General features: G+C 46.2%; 1 protein-coding gene across 3 annotated transcripts in view; it reads left to right on the top strand.

The window, feature by feature from the left end:
• The first annotated feature begins 2,944 nt into the window (after positions 1-2,944).
• Positions 2,945-17,770, top strand: part of CALCOCO1 (calcium binding and coiled-coil domain 1) — a 30,650-nt gene continuing 15,824 nt past the window's right edge. For 2 of the 3 annotated variants that reach the window (XM_048489734.1, XM_048489736.1), the window contains exons 1-7: positions 2,945-3,030; positions 10,515-10,670; positions 11,823-11,928; positions 12,741-12,940; positions 14,706-14,864; positions 16,134-16,282; positions 17,654-17,744. In XM_048489734.1, the coding sequence (XP_048345691.1) occupies positions 10,530-10,670; positions 11,823-11,928; positions 12,741-12,940; positions 14,706-14,864; positions 16,134-16,282; positions 17,654-17,744 (846 nt within the window). In that variant the 5' untranslated portion in view covers positions 2,945-3,030; positions 10,515-10,529. Of the gene's footprint in view, positions 3,059-10,514; positions 10,671-11,822; positions 11,929-12,740; positions 12,941-14,705; positions 14,865-16,133; positions 16,283-17,653; positions 17,745-17,770 lie in introns of all 3 variants that reach the window. The other variant, XM_048489735.1, reaches the window with a different exon arrangement.

Here is a 17,770-nt window from a genome sequence, read left to right as displayed (position 1 = left end):
CCCGGACGCAGAGACTTGTGTGGTTCAGAAGCCTTCATAAGGTTCACAAAGAATGTATATGCATGATTGTGCCAATGCTATATGATTTCCCTTGTGTTTGTGTCATTCTAGGATGTAGTAAAAGCTCCTCTTAGTTAAGTTTATGCCTGCAGTTTAGGATTTTAGTTTAATAAGGTTCTTCAGTTAGGTTAAGGTTCTATTAGTTTTAAGCGAGCCCTGCCAGTAGGTAGATGTACAGTCCTGCCTATAAGTATAAGTATGTGTGTTTATCCTTTAAGGTTTTCCTAATGTTTAAGTTAGAAATGTTATTTTTGAAATTTTTGTCTGAGAATAGAAGCAATAGCCAGTTAAGGTCTGATATTAAGTAACAAGGAAGTTGACTCTGGAATGCTGCTTAGACCAACGCCCAGCCGACCCTTTGACAAGAACAACGACCCTCTTTGGACTTGCTAATCGAATCTGTTGCCAGCACCCAAGGGTCACCCAGCCTTGGAAGATGTCACCCTGTTTTGCTATTGGACTGTTTGAAGTTTTACTCTCAGGATCCAGAAGCTCATTGGACTGTTCACATCCTTACTTTCAGGATCCAAGATTTCATTGGATCATTTAAACTTGTCTTTGTCTAACACTCCCAAGGAACCACCTCAGGCAAGAAGGTGTAAGCTTTTCTTCTGGGATTTGATCTCATCAGCATGTGCAAAGAGATTGTTTTCTCCCTTTGGTGTTCTAGGATATTTTCTCTGTATTAGATGGAAGGAGACCACCCCCTTCCTGGGTTTTGCACTGTGGGGGTGGGACTGCCCTACACCCCTTTTCTGGGTTACTGGGAAATGTATAAAAGGGGCTGATGCACAGCCATGTGTAGGTCCTTTTGTAGAGCTGTGCCAAGAAATCACTTGCAATAAAATCCTTCCGGCTTTGAAGAAACGCCGGCTTCCTGCGCCTCATTAAGTTGCTGAGCTGAAATCACTTATTGTTACTGGCAATTCGCTGTAACAATAAGACGTAGTAAAGGTTTCACTGAAGTGCGAAATATAAGGCATCCCCCGAAAGTAAGACGTGGCAAAGTTTTTGTTTGGAAGCATGCCCGACGAACAGAGCACAGAAAAATAAGACATCCCCTGAAAATAAGACATAGCGCATCTTTGGGAGCAAAAATTAATATAAGACCCTGTCTTATTTTCGGGGAAACACGGTATCTGCAAGATCGCCTCTTTCCCCTGAGCTCCATAACAAGAGCTTTGCTCACCCGAGCAGGGGTTTTGCAGGCACCAACCTAAAAATGGGCAAAATCAGCAACTGCCCATTTATGTGTCTTATCTATTGAAGCCTGCACCTTGTGCCCCCCCCCCCCCATCCATTGTGCACCTTGTAGCTTGCTGCAAACTATGCAGAACTGAATTATTAAAGAAGGCCTTTCTACCCAGGCCTGGGGTGGCAGTGTACAAAATGATTCACAAAGCTACTTAGACAAATTATTAGGGGCTGTAGTCCAGTGGTGGGATTCAGCAGGTTCGCACCACTTCAGCAGAACCAGTTGTTAAAATGGTGCTTGTAAACAACCAGTTGTTAAATTATTTGAATCCCACCACCGGAACCGGTTGTTAAATTATTTGAATCCCATCACTGCTGTAGTCCATATTACTGTGTATAGTTTGCTGTATTCTGGATCCTACTATGTAATTTTGCATCATTTAATGTGTCAACTTAATGCATATGTTTGCTTCTGTTCTGCTCTCTGGATTTCTGGTTCTACAACTAAGGTTGCCAGCTCTGGATTGGAGAAAGCTGGACATTTTGGGGGCGCAGCCTGAGGGTGGGGTTTGGGGAGGGACCTCAGAAGGATATAATGCCACAGAGTCCACCAGCCAAAGCAGACATATTCTCCAGGGAACTAATCTTGATAATCTGGAGCTTAACTGTAGTAGCAGGATATCTTCAGGGGCCACCTGCAGGTTGGCAACCCTATCTGCAACCCCAATCCTCTTTTCATTGTTTGTTAAACGCCCAACCTGTTGACTGTATTGACACACTCTGTGCCCTGAGTCCATTGAGAAAACTGGGCTGCAATGTAAATAAACAAATAAACAGCTGCTCTTGTAGATGAAAACAGCACCAGGAAAGGGCTCAGCTCCAAGCTAGTTAAAACGAGCTTTGCAAAACTTGCGCAGCTCCCTCGAACAGGCCACGGCGGGTCCTTAGACCCTTTGCAAGTTAAATCTTGCTAAATGCAAGTCGAATTTTGCTAAATGGAGGGAGAATGGTGCAATTTTACAGAGGGGATGAGAATTCACACCATCTGGAGGCGAATTGAGAAGCCAGCCTCTAACGGTACTCACGGTCCTATCCTAAACAGATCTGCTCAGAATCCTACTCAAGTCCACTCTATTCCTGTCAGGAATGGTAGTTTTGCGCACTTTATGCCTTTGGGAATATTTACACTTGCATGATGCCTCTGGGTGATGAAGATCTAGAAATACAGCACGAGGAGATCAGTGAATGCGTTCGGTGGTGGGTGCCCATTCCTGCATGCGCAAAAATGCAATTTATGCTCATCCCTTCCCCTCAGTTGCATTCCTGCGTCTTCTGTGTTCTTCCACGCAATTTCCATGTGAGGAGACTCTGCTTGCAAATGGGTCAGATTATCTTAGAAGCACCCAACTCAAAGCCAAGGCCCCAACTACAGATACTGGATCCCCCCACCTTAGAAACTTAACCCCCCTCTGAATTATTTAATCTCCTGCCATTAAACGGCTTCCACCTCCCACCCCAGCCAGCGCTGCTCCTTGGGACTTGGAGTTTCTCAAGCACCATTTTCCCTGGCGGCTCCCGTGCTTTGAAACTACAGAACCCAGAACCTGCGGCGACCTCCCGGGGTTCGTGCGGCTCTTTGGGAGATGTGGTCTCGCTGCTGCGCTTCTGCTACCTCCGGGCGCGGCGAGAGAACTACAACTCCCAGCAGCCCTTGCTCACCGGCCTGTCCCTGCCTCCCTCAGCTGGCTTGCGAGCTGTTATTGTTGATGCAAAAAGGTTAGTGGAACAGCTGGTTGCTCTCTGGGTAAGAGACGTTTTCTGTCTTGGGGAGGGTAAAGGGACCCTTGTGCTTCTGCTTCCTTCTTCTCTCCTTTCTTTGCTTGGATGGGGAGGCAAGGAGAGGATTTGTGGGTGCATTGGGGGGAGGAACCCACTTTCTCCCTTCTAGATCACCTACACTTGCTTCCAGTGCTGTGAGCAAAGGATGTGGGGGGTGATTTCTTAGCCTGACCTCGGTCGACCCCCCGATCAGAGTCTTGGCCTGGAATATTGCATTGATTCCATCTTTAGGAAGGGAAAGAAAGGAAAACTGCACAAAACAGGCCTCATCAGGCCTTGAAGTCTGAGCTGGCAGCCCAGAAGGGGTGAGGGTAGAGAAAACCAAGAAAAGAGTCTCTCTGAGGCCCCTTTAAATAAATCTGCTGCTCCCTAGAGTTTGGTGATCTTGTTACCTCTGATCCTTCCATGCACAAACTTTCAAAGTAGTTTTGAGAGCTCAGCCATTTTTTCCTCCTTTCCTGCCTGCCATCTCTTAACCGTCCCTACTGTGAGATATTATTTCTGACTTTTGGCACTCCAAATGTGTATAACTAACAATAAGATGTTAGGACTGGGGGAGACCGGGCTTGTGTTTACAGGAGAAGGAGCGTGGAGCTTCTGGCTTCTTGAAAACAAGATTCCATTTTTTTGGCTTCTGGCTCAAACCCTGAAGCCAAGGGCGGAGGGGTGGGGGGGATGCTTTTAAGGAAGACTCATATCTTTTCCAAAGAAGCTGCTCACTGCCTCTTCATAAACCGAGGCATTGGGTTCCTTGCGCAAGCTGCAGAGATGCTCACGCTTTTTACTTCAATCTGTCTCACCCTCTGCCACTTAGATCGGATTTCTGGTTTGTTTTGCCCCATCGTGCACGGGCACGTCTGGTGTCTTTCAGAGTGTCTTGACTGGCGCTCCGTTTGGGAAGAGCAGCGCAGTGTTTCCCTCCAACGCTGCCGGGAAAAAGAATTTGGCCCAAGCAGCTGAGAGCAGTGGGAGTTTCGTTGTAACATGTAGCTTGGCTCTGCCTGGGTCACCGTGGCGGGGCATCTGGGGATAAGCTGCTAGTCTCAGCAACATGTAGACTAGCAATTATCTAGCACAATCCCATTGTGCAAGGTTTCATAATGGGCTGTAAGAATTGCAGAGGAAGCTAATCCTGAAAAGTTGACTTTGAGGGATCATGGACACTCGGTGGAAACATCTGCAGTTTCCACGGGGCAAGAGGCCTTCTGCTTCCCCAGGAAGACCCTCAGACTCGCTTCTTTGATCTTTAAGCCACCTTCAAGAATTGCCTTGCTGGGACAGATATACCATTGCATCAGTCAGGTGTCAGCCAGATACTTTCTTGTAGCGTGGCATGGAAGTCACATACAGACATCCTGTTTTTCATCCCCAGCATTTGCTACTCAGAAGTGCACTGCCTCTGCATATGGAAGTTCCAGTCTGCTTTTAAGATCTTTAAAATGTATTTGTATCTTGCTTTTCTCCCCAGTGGGGGGACCCTATGCAACTTACAAGGTTGTTCTCCCCGCCTCTGTTTTATCCTAACAACCATGACCCTGTAAGGTAGGCCACACTGAGGCCCCTTCCGCATATGCAGAATAATGCACTTTCAATCCACTTTCACAACTGTTTGAAAGTGGATTTGGCTATTCCGCACAGTAAAATCCAGCTGCAAAGTGCATTGGAAATGGATTGAAAGTGCATTATTCTGCATGTGCAGAAGGGGCCAGAGAGAGAGAGAGAGATTAATATGAGAGGCAGCCAGCAAACTTCTCCCAGATCCTAGTCTGGCATTCTGTAAAAACTTCCCCACACTGGCTAAAACTGTTAATAGATCTACCTCATATTAATGTATCTAATCTCTTCTTAAATCCTTCTGAGGCAGAGGCTAATACTCTGTTATAGTTATACTTCCATGTTTCTGTAGTGCTCTCAAACGCTCAAAGCACTTCACTTGCGTTATCTTGGCTCCATCTGAATAACAACCCTGCTAAGTAGGACAGTATTATCACTATATCTAATAATAATAAAGTAGCTAGTGTTATAGATGAAAACTTGTTTGCACGCAGATGAAACAGAGGTCACTACATCTTTAGGGAGCTCACAAGGTGTGCAGAAAAACATGACTTTATAAATTAACCCATAAAAGGGGGGGTCATTCAAAAATAGGAGAATGCAAAACTCTCAAGGTATGATGTATTGAAAGACGGAATTATTAGCCGCCTTGAGCACCTGAAAGTAGGGAAAGTTTGGTGGTGGGAAAGATTTTGAGTAACATGGTTTATGAATCATTTTGTTCTCCTTTGATCTATTTTCGGGGCTCCCCTCTGGCAAATTTATAATAGTAAAATGGCTGCCTCTCAGCATAGTATACCAGGCCAGCCCCAAACAAGGTAGTGGCCCATAACCATTGTGGGGATTTATTTATTCACTTGCTTCATTTGTACTCTGCCTTTCTGCCCAGTTGGGCATTGTTCTCCTCGCCTCCATTTTCTCCACACAGTGTGTAATTGGCCCACATGTGCATTACATTAAAATGTAAATGTGTCCTCCCAATGGCTAAAAACAGTTAGATGGAGACTGAGCATGCTCCAAGAACATGGACAGTAGAGAGCTGCTGAGCATTAATCAAGATAGGTGGAGAGAAATTGACCTGCTCAAGCCCTAGAAAACCTAGAGCAGTGGTTCTCAACCTTCCTAATGCCGCGACCCTTTAATACAGTTCCTCATGTTGTGGTGACCCCCAACCATAACATTGGTATATATAAAACATTAAAAGACCATTTTCCAATGGTCTTAAACAACCCCTGTGAAAGGGTCATTCGACCCCCAATGGGGTCGCGACCCACAGGTTGAGAACCACTGACCTAGAGAATCATGGAAGCAAGGGAAATCCCATATGGTTTCCCTCTTCATGATTCCTTGTGGGCCACCTGCTTGTTCCCCCATATTGCCCAGGCAAAATCCCTTGCCTAAAGTCACTAGGCCATTTCATAGAAAGGGTGAGATTCAAACCAGGAACATAGTCCATTCATTGCGTCATTCTGCTACACCCGCTCTAACGTTAACCAGTCATGTTTTCAAATCATTATGTAGGATTTGGGGTCCCAGAGCATCCGTAGCCCTGGATCCATAGTCTGAAGGAGAATGGTGGAGCAATCTTGTGGAAACTAAATAACTCTGGGTCCACTTGCTGCCTGGACAGGGAAATGGCCGAAAACCCCAATGTTTACAACACCCCACTGACTTTCATGAAGGAAAGGCGAAATATATATTGACTAAAAAAATGTCAATCCCTTTTTAAAGGTATCTTCTGCTAGAAGCTTCTTCCGTTTAACAACTGTTTCAGCAAAAAGCTTCTCTGGAATAGGTTCTTCACTGTTAAAACATGGACTATGTTGCAGCCATGACTTTAGGTTCAGGACATTAGATTCATTCCTCAATTAGATGCTACACTAGGGTAGTGATTGATTAACAGCAGCAGACTCTGATCAGGAGAACCGAGTTCAAATCCCCATTCGTGTGGAACCTGCTAAGTGCCCTTGGGCTAGTCACAGTTTTCTCTGAACTCTCTCAGTCCCATCTACCTCACAAGTTGGCTGTTGCAGGGAAGTGAAGGCACTTTAAGAAACCTTATGGCTGAGAAAAGCAGCATTTAAAAATCAGCTGTTCTTTTTGAAAGAGATGTATCAGAGTACGGTTATTGGAGATGATGGCATTGTTTGAGTTTGTCCTAGTTGCTTTTGGAGTTTCAAGACCAAACTTGTTGATTGCTCTCCATCCTGTGTCTCTGTTATTGCGTGTGTGCTAAAGTGCCAGCTAATTTTCCTTATAAAAACTGCACAACGATTCCCTCTGCTACCATTATTTCTTCTTCCTAGCTTCTGAAGAAGCGAGCTCTGACTCACAAAGGCTGAAACAAATGTTCAGGGTGCCAATAGACTTGTGTTTTATCCTCCAGGCTGCATTCCAAAATGTGGGCGACTCCTTTGTGCATGTTCTTTGTTGACTGCAAACGATCTTCCGTTTCTTGCTTTTTTCTAACTTCAGGCTGGAACAAACCCAAGCTGTAGTTCGCCACCTTGAGAGTGAATTTACTCCTGTTGTGCTGTTGTCTGGACAGTGCTTTAAAGATGCTATCTGGTAACACACACAGGAAGAGAAACCTCATTTATTTCCTGTAGATCAACTGCTTGGGTTTTTCTGCTGATTTGCGCCCCACCAAACCCTGCTAAGAATACAGGTGCATTTCATAGAAAGGTCACGAACGGCCTGGCCAGGGTCTTCTCCAGTGCAAGCAGAAAGTGTGTCACAGAACGTACATAACACCCCAGTGGCTGCACATCATTTCTAGGACAGTGTTAGTGTGTGTGTGTGTTTTTTAAGTGAATTGCAATTGAGGTTTAGAAGTGGTGAGCAAGCTCTCTTCTTGGAAGCTTATTTCATTGAACAATCCTTAAGAATGTTCTCAAGAATCAGAGGAATGCGAAATAACTGTGCTTGCTGAAATGGACAAACCTTTATTAAGTTCTCACTTCCTAATATGTAAACAAAGGCTGAGCAGCGAGCCCTTAGTTCTAATCTCACCTGACTTGATTTTTTTCCTCTCGCCTGCTGATCCTGGAACAGCATTTTTGGACTTCAAGAGAAGGGCCCTGTAGTGAAAATGAGCAGGGAACGCTGGGAAATTCAGTATGGAGCGTACCAGCTAAATCAGAGGTTTGCAACCAAATCTGGCTCGGTATGGCACCAAACTTGGCTCTTTAAAAAAAATTAAGTATTTAAGTTCTGGTATATTGGCAGGGTAAATGGGATGCTAGAACAACCAGTGTTTGAAGGGAATGGCAAGCAAACGTTTATATTGCACAGTTTCTCAGAGATGCCGCTTTCTAATAAAGGGCTTGCAATAAGCATTCTTAGGCTGTAGAAGGGCTGTGAAATGATTAATCGACATGTCACTTCGTAGCACAGCTTCAGCTATGCAAATAACCTTTCTTTAGCTGGCTCTTCGTTGATCTCTTGCTCTGAATTTGGACTTAGCTTGGCTCTTGCAAAACATTACAGGCCCCTGAGCCAGACGGTTCACTCACACTCCGTCACTAATCGGAGAGTGCTATTTATAGGAATTCTCGCAAAACATGAAACCCAATTTCATTACCACCAAGACCCTTCCGGTTCTTGGAACCTGGCAGGGAAATGCACCGAAGCATTCAAGGCATTATGTGGGGACCCAGATTCAAATCACAGCCCGTGAAACTTGCAGCCGGCCGTCTGGCATGTCTCTCTCAACCTGTCTTCTCCTCGCAGCGGTATCGTGAAAGTCAGAGATGAGCGCAGCTTTCTGTACGGTGAAGGGGCCACAGAAATAGTTATGGAGAAATACAACAGATAATTACAACACTGGAGAGAGAAACCTGTCTGGGTGTGACAGCTCGCTCTTCTTCCGTTCCCACACTCCAGAAGTCTGCGTTGTTGGAAATATTGTCATACCTTTTGAGTAAAGGGGAAAGATCGATCGGCTTCTGGGAACACCCTCCTGGAGTATTATCAGATTTTAACCGCTCCTTGTCCATGCAGCTCAGGGTGACCTGTGTGGCAATCTTGCTCTTCCATTTTAGCCTTGTGACCATTCTCTCTGGCCCAGGATCACCCGGTGAACTACGTGGGGGCTTTGAACCGGGTTCTTCACAGCCGTGATCCAGAACACTAACCACCATACAACATTGCCTCTCCCATGATGCCACCTCACTCTCCTTCTTTAAAATCCACCTGCGATCTTCTTTTTCGTTTTCCATCGTGAAACTCAAGCTGGCATATAAGTCCTCGTCAGTTTCCCACCCAGTCATGGACCAGACCTACTTAGCTTGGGCAAAGTTGTTCTATCCAGGAGAGTGGAATGATTAGATGATGTTAAACTAAATCCAGGAGCCTGGGTTCCAGTCCCCATGAAGTTTGCCAGGTGGTGGCTTCGAGCTCAATACTCTTCTCAGTCTAGCCTACCTTGCAGGATTATTGTGAGGATAAAATGAGAAAGGAAAAAGCTCTCTGCAGGAAGTGAAGGACAAAAATGTGATGACTATCAGGTGTCTTCCCAGAGATGGGCTTGTACATTTGTGGGCCATGTCTAATACAATATTACTTAGCTGTAGAGTGTCAGCACTATCAGTAGCTTTTCCTGCAAACCACCAGATGGGGCATAGAGATCTCCCCAAATTACAACTGATTTTCAGCCTACATAAATCAGTTCCCCTGGGGAAAATCACTGCTTTGGAAGTGGACTGTATGACATTACTTCCCATGAGGTCCCTTCCCCCAAACCCAACCTTCCTCAGGCTTTCACCAAAATGTCCAGAAATTTCCCAACCCAGAATTGGCAACCCTACTCAATTGTAGTGCTTTCCGCACAAATCCCCCCAGATGTCTCTGAAATGTTTAAATGTCCCCCTTTACCACTATTCATGTCCACACCCACCCCCTTGAAACAGTTCATTTTGTGATTTCTCCCCTTTTTGTTTGAGTCCCTGGTCCGATCTGTGCTTCCATTCTTCACAACGGGGTGCTGGAATCCTTTGTGCCTTCCACAGTCCATCCGTCGAAGGTTGGCCTCCCACCCCCACCCCAAAAATGTAAAAGCTCTGTTGAAATGCTTGGAAAAACAGGGAGGGAGGAACAGAGAGTGAACTCACAAAATGGCAACAAGGAGGAAATTTAGGAAAAGGCCAAGAGGCGTGGGAAATGTCTTGAAGAGACTGCACAGGCAAATGAAGCCTTTTTGAAAACGTTTCAACGTAAAGGATCGTTCCAAAAAGGCATTCGTTTAAAACATTTTGAGGCTCCAAAACGTTTGGGGATAAAAATGAGGTGGAACTCCATGGAGGAAATTATTCATTTCCTGCCTTAAAATGTTTTAAAGGACCTATGGCACGTAACCAACCCCACATGATGCAGAGGCACTGTAGTGTTACTCAGATCTGTGCCAAAGTCCTGAGACATATTTGTCCAGCAAGAGGAGCAGCAGTGGCGTTGGAGGTTAAGAGCTCGTGTATCTAATCTGGAGGAACCGGGTTTGATTCCCTGCTCTGCCGCCTGAGCTGTGGAGGCTTCTCTGGCTTCTCTGGGGAATTCAGATTAGCCTGTGCACTCCCACACACCCCAGCTGGGTGACCTTGGGCTAGTCACAGCTTTCCGGAGCACTCTCAGCCCCACCCACCTCGCAGGGTGTTTGTTGTGAGGGGGGAAGGGCAAGGAGATTGTAAGCCCCTTTGAGTCTCCTACAGGAGAGAAAGGGATGATATAAATCCAAACTCTTCTTCTTCTTCTTCTTCTTCTCTTGATGACCGAGTCTGCCTTTGCTCCAGAAAGCCCACATCTGCAGAGGTGCCAGGACCAGGCATCACTCAGTCCTCCCTTGACCCTCAACCTTGCCTTCTTTTGCCTTGCAGCATAAGGCCACCAAGATGGAAGAAGTGCAGCCCCACCCCAGCGTGGCTTTCCTAAACGTGGCCCCAAACTATGTGCCTCACACCAAGGTGGAATGTCACTACAACCTTCCCACCGGCATGAAACCTTCAGCCAGAGATTGGATTGGGATCTTCAAGGTATGGCAGCTCAAGCTGAACTCAGGTCTGTTTTGTTTTTGGTTCCAACCACCATCGATTCCAACCACCTTTTATGTTATCACTTCAAGACAGTATGTAGCACGTAAGAATCTTCCATTGCACTATTGAGGCAGCTTCAGCAGACCTGGTCTACACTTGCAGCAGAACGTGGTGGTATGCAATGGACTGTACCACTTCAGACTGTGTCTGGGGAGGGGGGGGCAGCCTTTTGAACGCTGTCCTATTAAATAGGAACTTGACACAGAAGAGAAATGAGAGAACTGGACCAGAATCTTCCTTTCTGATGCCAAAGGGTGATTGTTTTTTTTTTAACTTATGGGAATGTTTTACAAAGGAGAGCATTGAAAATGGTACTCCACCTTCCCACACTTGGTATGATCCATTCAGGTCCTCATTGTGAGGTATGTGTGGACCAGGTCTAGAGTCTTGAAGAATGGGAAGGAATATTCTTTCACAGAATATGCCGGCTATTCTTGCAAAAACAAGCGAGGGGTTTACCCTTTTTTTCCCTTTTTGCTGCAAGTGCTGGGAATTTAGGTGTGTGCCTTTCAGTGCTTTGCCTGAGTACTGACATAAACATGGAATGTAGCTTCACTGACCTCTACGGCCTGCTATAGATTTGCAACATGAATTGGCACGCTAAAGCACTTTAGGCTGCAAGTGGGAGATAACATTGCCTAAAAACTTCCCTGTAAGTAGAAAAATAACATAGCAAGGTATGGGTGGAGCTAGAATGTTTTCCCCTGAGTTGCTAGGTTTTTACTTGCAGGGAGTTTTTGGGAACTGAGAAGCATTCGTTCAGAAACCAAAGTGTCACCCCCACCTACCTATATAAAAGGTCCCTTCTCTCATTCTTCTTGATGGAAGACCAGGTCTAAACAAAGGCAGCCCAAAACATTTGATGTTAAGGTTAATTCCTTGTTATAGACTGACTCCGGTCTAGATTCTTGCCATAGTGGGGGAGACAACGTGAAGCCAAGACAGAAGCAGAGCACTTGCAACACACAAAGTTGTATCTCTTCCATCTTTTGTTGCGTTCCCCCCCACCCCGTCCCATCATATGATGCCATGATCTTAGCAACATGCTCAGGAGGACCTTTGGAAATTCACTCTTCCTGTTTTCTCCTTCAGGTGGAAGCCTCATCAGTCCGTGATTATTACACCTTTGTATGGTGCACTCTGCCAGATGGGGGATCTTCTGCTGGAGCCCTTCTTCACTGCAGCGTCCAGTTCCAAGGTGGGTGAGCCAGGCTGGAAATCAGTAAATGGAGACTCCCAAACAAACGTTTGAATTGAGGTTTTCAGAATCAGGTGCAAAGTGGATTCGGGAAATAAAGAGCGATGTAGACAGAAGAGAGCACAGGTCAGATTGTTGCTAGAGTCGATTTGAATGAGATCATAGAGTTGGAAGAGACCACATGGGCCATCAAGTCCAACCTCCTACCATGCGGAAACATACAATCAGAGCACTCCCAACATATGTTCATCCAGCCTCTGTTTAAAAACCTCCAAAGAAGGAAACTCCACCACTCTCTGAGGCAGTGAATTCCACTGTTGAACAGCCCTGACAGTCAGGAAGTTCTTCGTAATGTTTAGTTGGAATCTCTTTTCCTGCACCTTGAATCCATTACTCCGTGTCCTGGATGTTTGGTTTGGCCATTTTAAAAACCCGCATTCAAAAGATAGGCACACGCCCTAGATCAGTGGTGGCGAACCTATACACTCCAGATGTTCATGGACTACAATTCCCATCAGCCCCTGCCAGCATGGCCATAGGTTCGCCACCATGGCCCTAGATGCATGTCGGGCAAAAGCCATTTTCTTGATAAACTACAAACTATTCCCCTCTGTATGCAGTCGTTGGTTGAACTGCTGTGAAGTCATGGATTGTTCAGGGCCTTTCTGATTAGTGAGGGCTGTTCGCTTTTTAATGGCAGTGATCTTCATGACTTTGAAACATAAACATTAATTGTACCATTTAAACCGTGATTAGTTAGTTTTGTCTACATGAATCAGGAAAATAGATAGACTCCTTTGTCTTGTTTACAGCCAGCTACCTGCCGAAGCCAGGTCTCCAGCAATACCAATTCCGCTATGTGGACAGCTGTGGTGAAATTCGTGGCCAGAGCTCCCCATTCCAGTTCAGCGAGCCACGGCCTATGGATGAGCTTGTCACCCTGGAGGAGGCGAGCGATGATGGTGGGGGCACAGACATGCTGGTGGTGGTGCCCAAGGCCACCCTGCTAGAGGTAACATACTCCAAGACAGGCTCACAGATCATATCTCAAACCACCCATCCTGGCCCAGACCTGATCTTTGGTTGGCTCCACCTTCTGGCAGTCTGAAGCTACTTGAGTGGCCAGGTGTCTATACTAAAATCCTGGCCTTCCACCCATCCCAAACATAAAAACATAAGAGATGCTCTACTGGATCAGACCAGAGGTCCCTCTCCAGCACCTTGCCTCAAGCAGTGGCCAGCCAGTTGTCCTTGATAGGTCAACAAACAGGGTATAGAAGCCAAGGCCTTCCTGTGATGTTTACTGCCTCTGGAATTTCCCTTTAGTCACTTCTGTAGAGTAAGCAATACAGTGAGCCTGGGTAGGGCAAGCAGTGAGGGCAGGCAGGGGACTGATCAATGGGGCAGTGGGCTTGCTGGGGATTGGCGGGGGAGGCGGGGGTGGAATGCCCTTCGCCAATGTTGGAGCAGGACACACTTCGTGAGTCCTGCTCCCTAATTGATGGAGGGTTCGTCGTCGGACATTCCATCCCTTAGCACTTTATTATTGGTAAGATAAGAAGAGGATCAACCGCAAGATTTTCTGCTAGACTTCTACCACTGCCACCCTTTTAAGCATCAGCTGCAAAGACCTTGCTTTGACCCTTGCTCTAGGCATGGCTAACAGCCATTGCCAAGAACATGGTACAGTATCTCACAATGGTCTAAAGTGATTATTCCAAAAATTAGGAATATTGGAATTGACTTAATCAAATTACAAAACAATAATGAAAAGTTTATTTTGAGCCAAATTAGTGATAGGCTGAGAGATCATGAGAGACATTTCTTTTATTCAGCCAAGATGGCAGCCTGTTCACCACGAGCCTTGGGAATTTCCCCTAAGCATGGAGTTCCAGCCAATTATCTTGTTTCTACTCTATCTGTTGAATAGCATCAGGCCTTTATGCTGGCCCGATTTAATAGTATTCCTTCAGCTATGACATCAGGTAGATACAAAAAAATTCCAAAACATCAAAGATATTGTCGTTGTGGCTCTCTTGATTCCCTGTCCCATATTTTTCTTGAATGTGGTTTAAATGCTGATGTACGATCATGCTTAATTCACCCTTTATTACTGTCAAAGAAAATACAAAGTTCTTCATATGCTGTATGTTTTCTTTTACAGGATTATTCTTTTGATGTTACTTGTACAGTTGCTTCTTTTTTTGGCTATCATTTTAAAACGATAGTTACTGTTTTACTTGACTATTGCTGTTGGTTTATGTTTAATTATGTTACATTATGATGTTGTTTTATGCTAATAAAAGGCACTGACTGACTGACTGACTGACTGACTGACTGACTGACTGACTGACTGACTGACTGACTGACTGACTGACTGACTGACTGACTGAACATGGTACAGTCCTCCCTGAACCTTCCTGAACCATATCACTTCAGACTGAAGGGTGGGGATTGCATTTTTTACATCACAGAGACAGTCTTCCTCTATTTGGAACATAGCTATGCCTGGCAGAAGATTAGGTTAAATCTCATCTCCTGAATATGCTATCTGTGTGCAGATGATTTTTTTGTTGGGGGGGGGGGAGTATTCAAAGATGAGAGCCCTCCACCCAGCAAGGACTGTTCCATGTGCTTTTTTAAAATAATTGCCTTTCAGTCTTATTTTTTCCCCAGCAAGATGCACTGGAACATGAGGGTGATCTCGTAAGCACAACTGTGTAGAATGTGTCGTCGTAGACAGTTCTCACTGCTCTCTGGCCCCTCTCCTCTCCCAGACCCAGCTGGAGGCAAGCCGGCAGGAGCAAGGAGCCCTGTTGAAGGAGTCGTGCCGCCTCAAGGACGAGGTTCAGGAGCTGAGAAGCCGGGTGGATGAACTCGAAGCAGCACTCGGCTCACTCCGTGATGAGCACACCAAGCTGGCCGGACAATATAAGGCAAGGGAGAAAGCGAAGGGGGGAGGGGGCACAGAACTGGCAGCCCAGCTCCCATTCCTTGGAGTGTAAAAGGGGAAATCAGAGCCAGTTCTGTGCAAGCGAACACCCTCCGGAAGGTCTAAGCTGGCCATGTGTGTTCAGTGCCATAAGGCCCAGCTGACTTATGACAACCCCAGCAAGAAGCTTTAAGGACAAGTGCAAAGCAGAGGTGGTCTGCCATTGCATTCCTCTGCAGAGTCTTCCTTGGTGATCTCCCTCCCAAGTACTGACCTGCTTAGCTTCTCATATTTGATGAGATTGGGCTATACCATGCCACCACCCCCCCCCCAGCTGACCATGTAATCACATCCAAAGTCTGATTGCAAGCAGACAGAGCTGGCTCCAGGTCTTGGCCTGTCCTTTCCTTGACACTATACTCCTACTGATGCAGCCCAGAAATGCATTGGCTTTCTGGGCTGCCGGATCACACTGCTGGCTCGTTCAGGTAAGACTCCCAGATCCCTTTCACATGAACTGTTGTCAAGCCCACTTTCTTTGATGGTACCCCATTGTGCACACACACACACACCCTCACAGAGGGGATTGTGAAGCATCCCTCTTTTCCCCTTTAAGCCCCCATCAACATTGTCAGAGTTAAATGAAACACTTCGCCCCTCTGGGCTCCTCGCCCCACGCAGAACGGGAGATCAGATACATCTCAGGGTCCTTTGAAGGGATTGGTTTTCAGTGAGAACAGATGGGCCAGACGCTTTGAGGGAGACACCCTACCACAGTGATCCTCAGCGTGGCTCCCCAAAAGTACCCAATATTGGTTTTCCTGGTGCCCATTTATTTCATCCCCAAAGCAAAGAGCCCATTTACTTCATCTCCAGCTCACTGGAGCATGAAATCCCAGAAACAACTGACTTCATAGGAGAGGCTTTTCTGCAAAACCCTTGAAAAGATGAGTGGTATTGCCAAAAGCTACCCTATTTTGAGATTCCACAGTTTGCTTAACGAAAGCTACCAGTTGTTGTCAGAAACTTTAATTTTAAAAAATATATATTCTTTTTCATCTTGTGATAGCTACTTGGGACTTCATGGTCCTCTCCTGTACATTTTAGGGTCTCTAGCTCCTCTGATCTAATCCTGGCTTGCAGATACTGTTTTCCTCTCCATGTTTAGAGTGACCAGATTTTTTCTGTCACATGCAATATTTGCTGACAGAAGTTTCACATTTCCTTGTGTGCTGTGGAGACTATTTATTCTTCTCTGTCTCCTCCTCCCCAGGAATTATCGAATTCTTATGAGGAAGTGTCCAAGCAGAAAGAGTCCCTGAGCCTTCAAGAAACTGAGCACTTGGCCCGGATCCGAGAACTGGAGGGCGATATCCAGACAATGGCTGAGAAGATGCTGCAGAGGGAGACAGAACTTGACAGGTGAGGTCCGCAGCTGGGAAGAACCCCATGAGAAGCCCTATAGATCATGCAAGAATGTTTAGGTATGGAGCTCTTTCATTATGGGTCATCCTTTTCACTATGATCCAGTTACTAGAAAGAGGCAGGAACCTCTAAGGCACGGTTTAATGGGCCACTTCGATTTACTTTCCCCCAAAATGGTGGAGAAAGCCATTGTATTCTGCCTTCATGTTTCCAGAATAGCAACTATCTGGCATAGCATTAGAGGTATTCTAATTGGCCATGCTGGCAGGGGCTGATGGGAATTGTAGTCCATGAACATCTCGAGAGCCGCAGGTTGCAGACCCCTGAGCTAGAGAGAATGATTCTATCTTGATCATGCTCATTAAAGACTCATCCACTGTTATCTATGGAGGGCTATTCTCAGATTAAAAGCATCGTGCTTTCCTATGAGACGTTATTTGTTACAGTTGCTCCCCCTTGCTGACCATTTTGGGCCATTCCTTGCTGGTCTGCTGTTCAAGGGACTATTGGTCCTGCCTGCAAGAGACAGACTGTCAATGGTTAGCGATTCACCAAAGCTCTTCCATCTGAACTGCTATAGCTGGAACCACCCTGAAACTGGTAAGAGTACAGCATTGTGGCCCAGCTTCAGAGGACCTGGTCCTGTGTCTGACCCAGCGTAGCCCAGCTGCACCACCGAACCCCCTAATAAGCCAACTCACCTACAGCTGGAGATGACACCTCCTATGCTATTGCTTAGAACCAATCCCCACTTTAAAAAGGTTCTCTTGTCTTAAGAAGAAGAGGAGGAGGAGGAGGAGGAGGAGTTTGGATTTATATTCCCCCTCTCTCTCGTGCAGGAGACTCAAAGGGGTTTGCAATCTCCTTGCCCTTCCCCCCCTCACAACAAACACCCTGGGAGGTGGGTGGGGCTGAGAAAGCTCTGAGAAGCTGTGACTAGCCCAAGGTCACCCAGCTGGCATGTGTGGGAGTGCACGAGCTAATCTGAATTCCCCAGATAAGCCTCCACAGCTCAGGTGGCAGAGCGGGGAATCAAACCCGGTTCTTCCAGATTAGAATGCACCTGCTCTTAACCACTACGCCACTGCTGCTCCTGGCTTCTCAACCTCATCAGCCTCTGCCGAATTTTGTTGGACAAAGTTCTGCCTACAGAAGCTTGTCCATTAATATCCCATGTGATATTTCTTGCACTTTAGAGAGCACCAAAAACTCTTCTGAAGCCTCCATTTGGCCTGTTCTCTTTTTAGAAAACAGGATGTAGTGAACGAGGGGCTCACCAAATCCCATTTCTACTCGTGCCTCGGCTCCCTCTGGACAGGAAAGAAGGCCGACTTCTCGATTCGTGACACTCTTCTCTCTTCTTCTCAGGGTCAAGGACACAATCAAGTCTCTTCTGCGGGAGCAAGAGCTGATTCACAATCAGCTCAAAGAGGAAAATGTTGAGAAGGAGCAGTATCAGGTGAGAGGGGACCGGAAAATAGCTTG

The sequence above is a fragment of the Sphaerodactylus townsendi genome, linkage group LG03, assembly GCF_021028975.2.
Source record: "Sphaerodactylus townsendi isolate TG3544 linkage group LG03, MPM_Stown_v2.3, whole genome shotgun sequence".
Lineage (NCBI taxonomy): Eukaryota > Metazoa > Chordata > Lepidosauria > Squamata > Sphaerodactylidae > Sphaerodactylus > Sphaerodactylus townsendi.
Note: the sequence above shows the minus strand (reverse complement) of the source record. Positions and strands in the feature narration are given on the sequence as shown.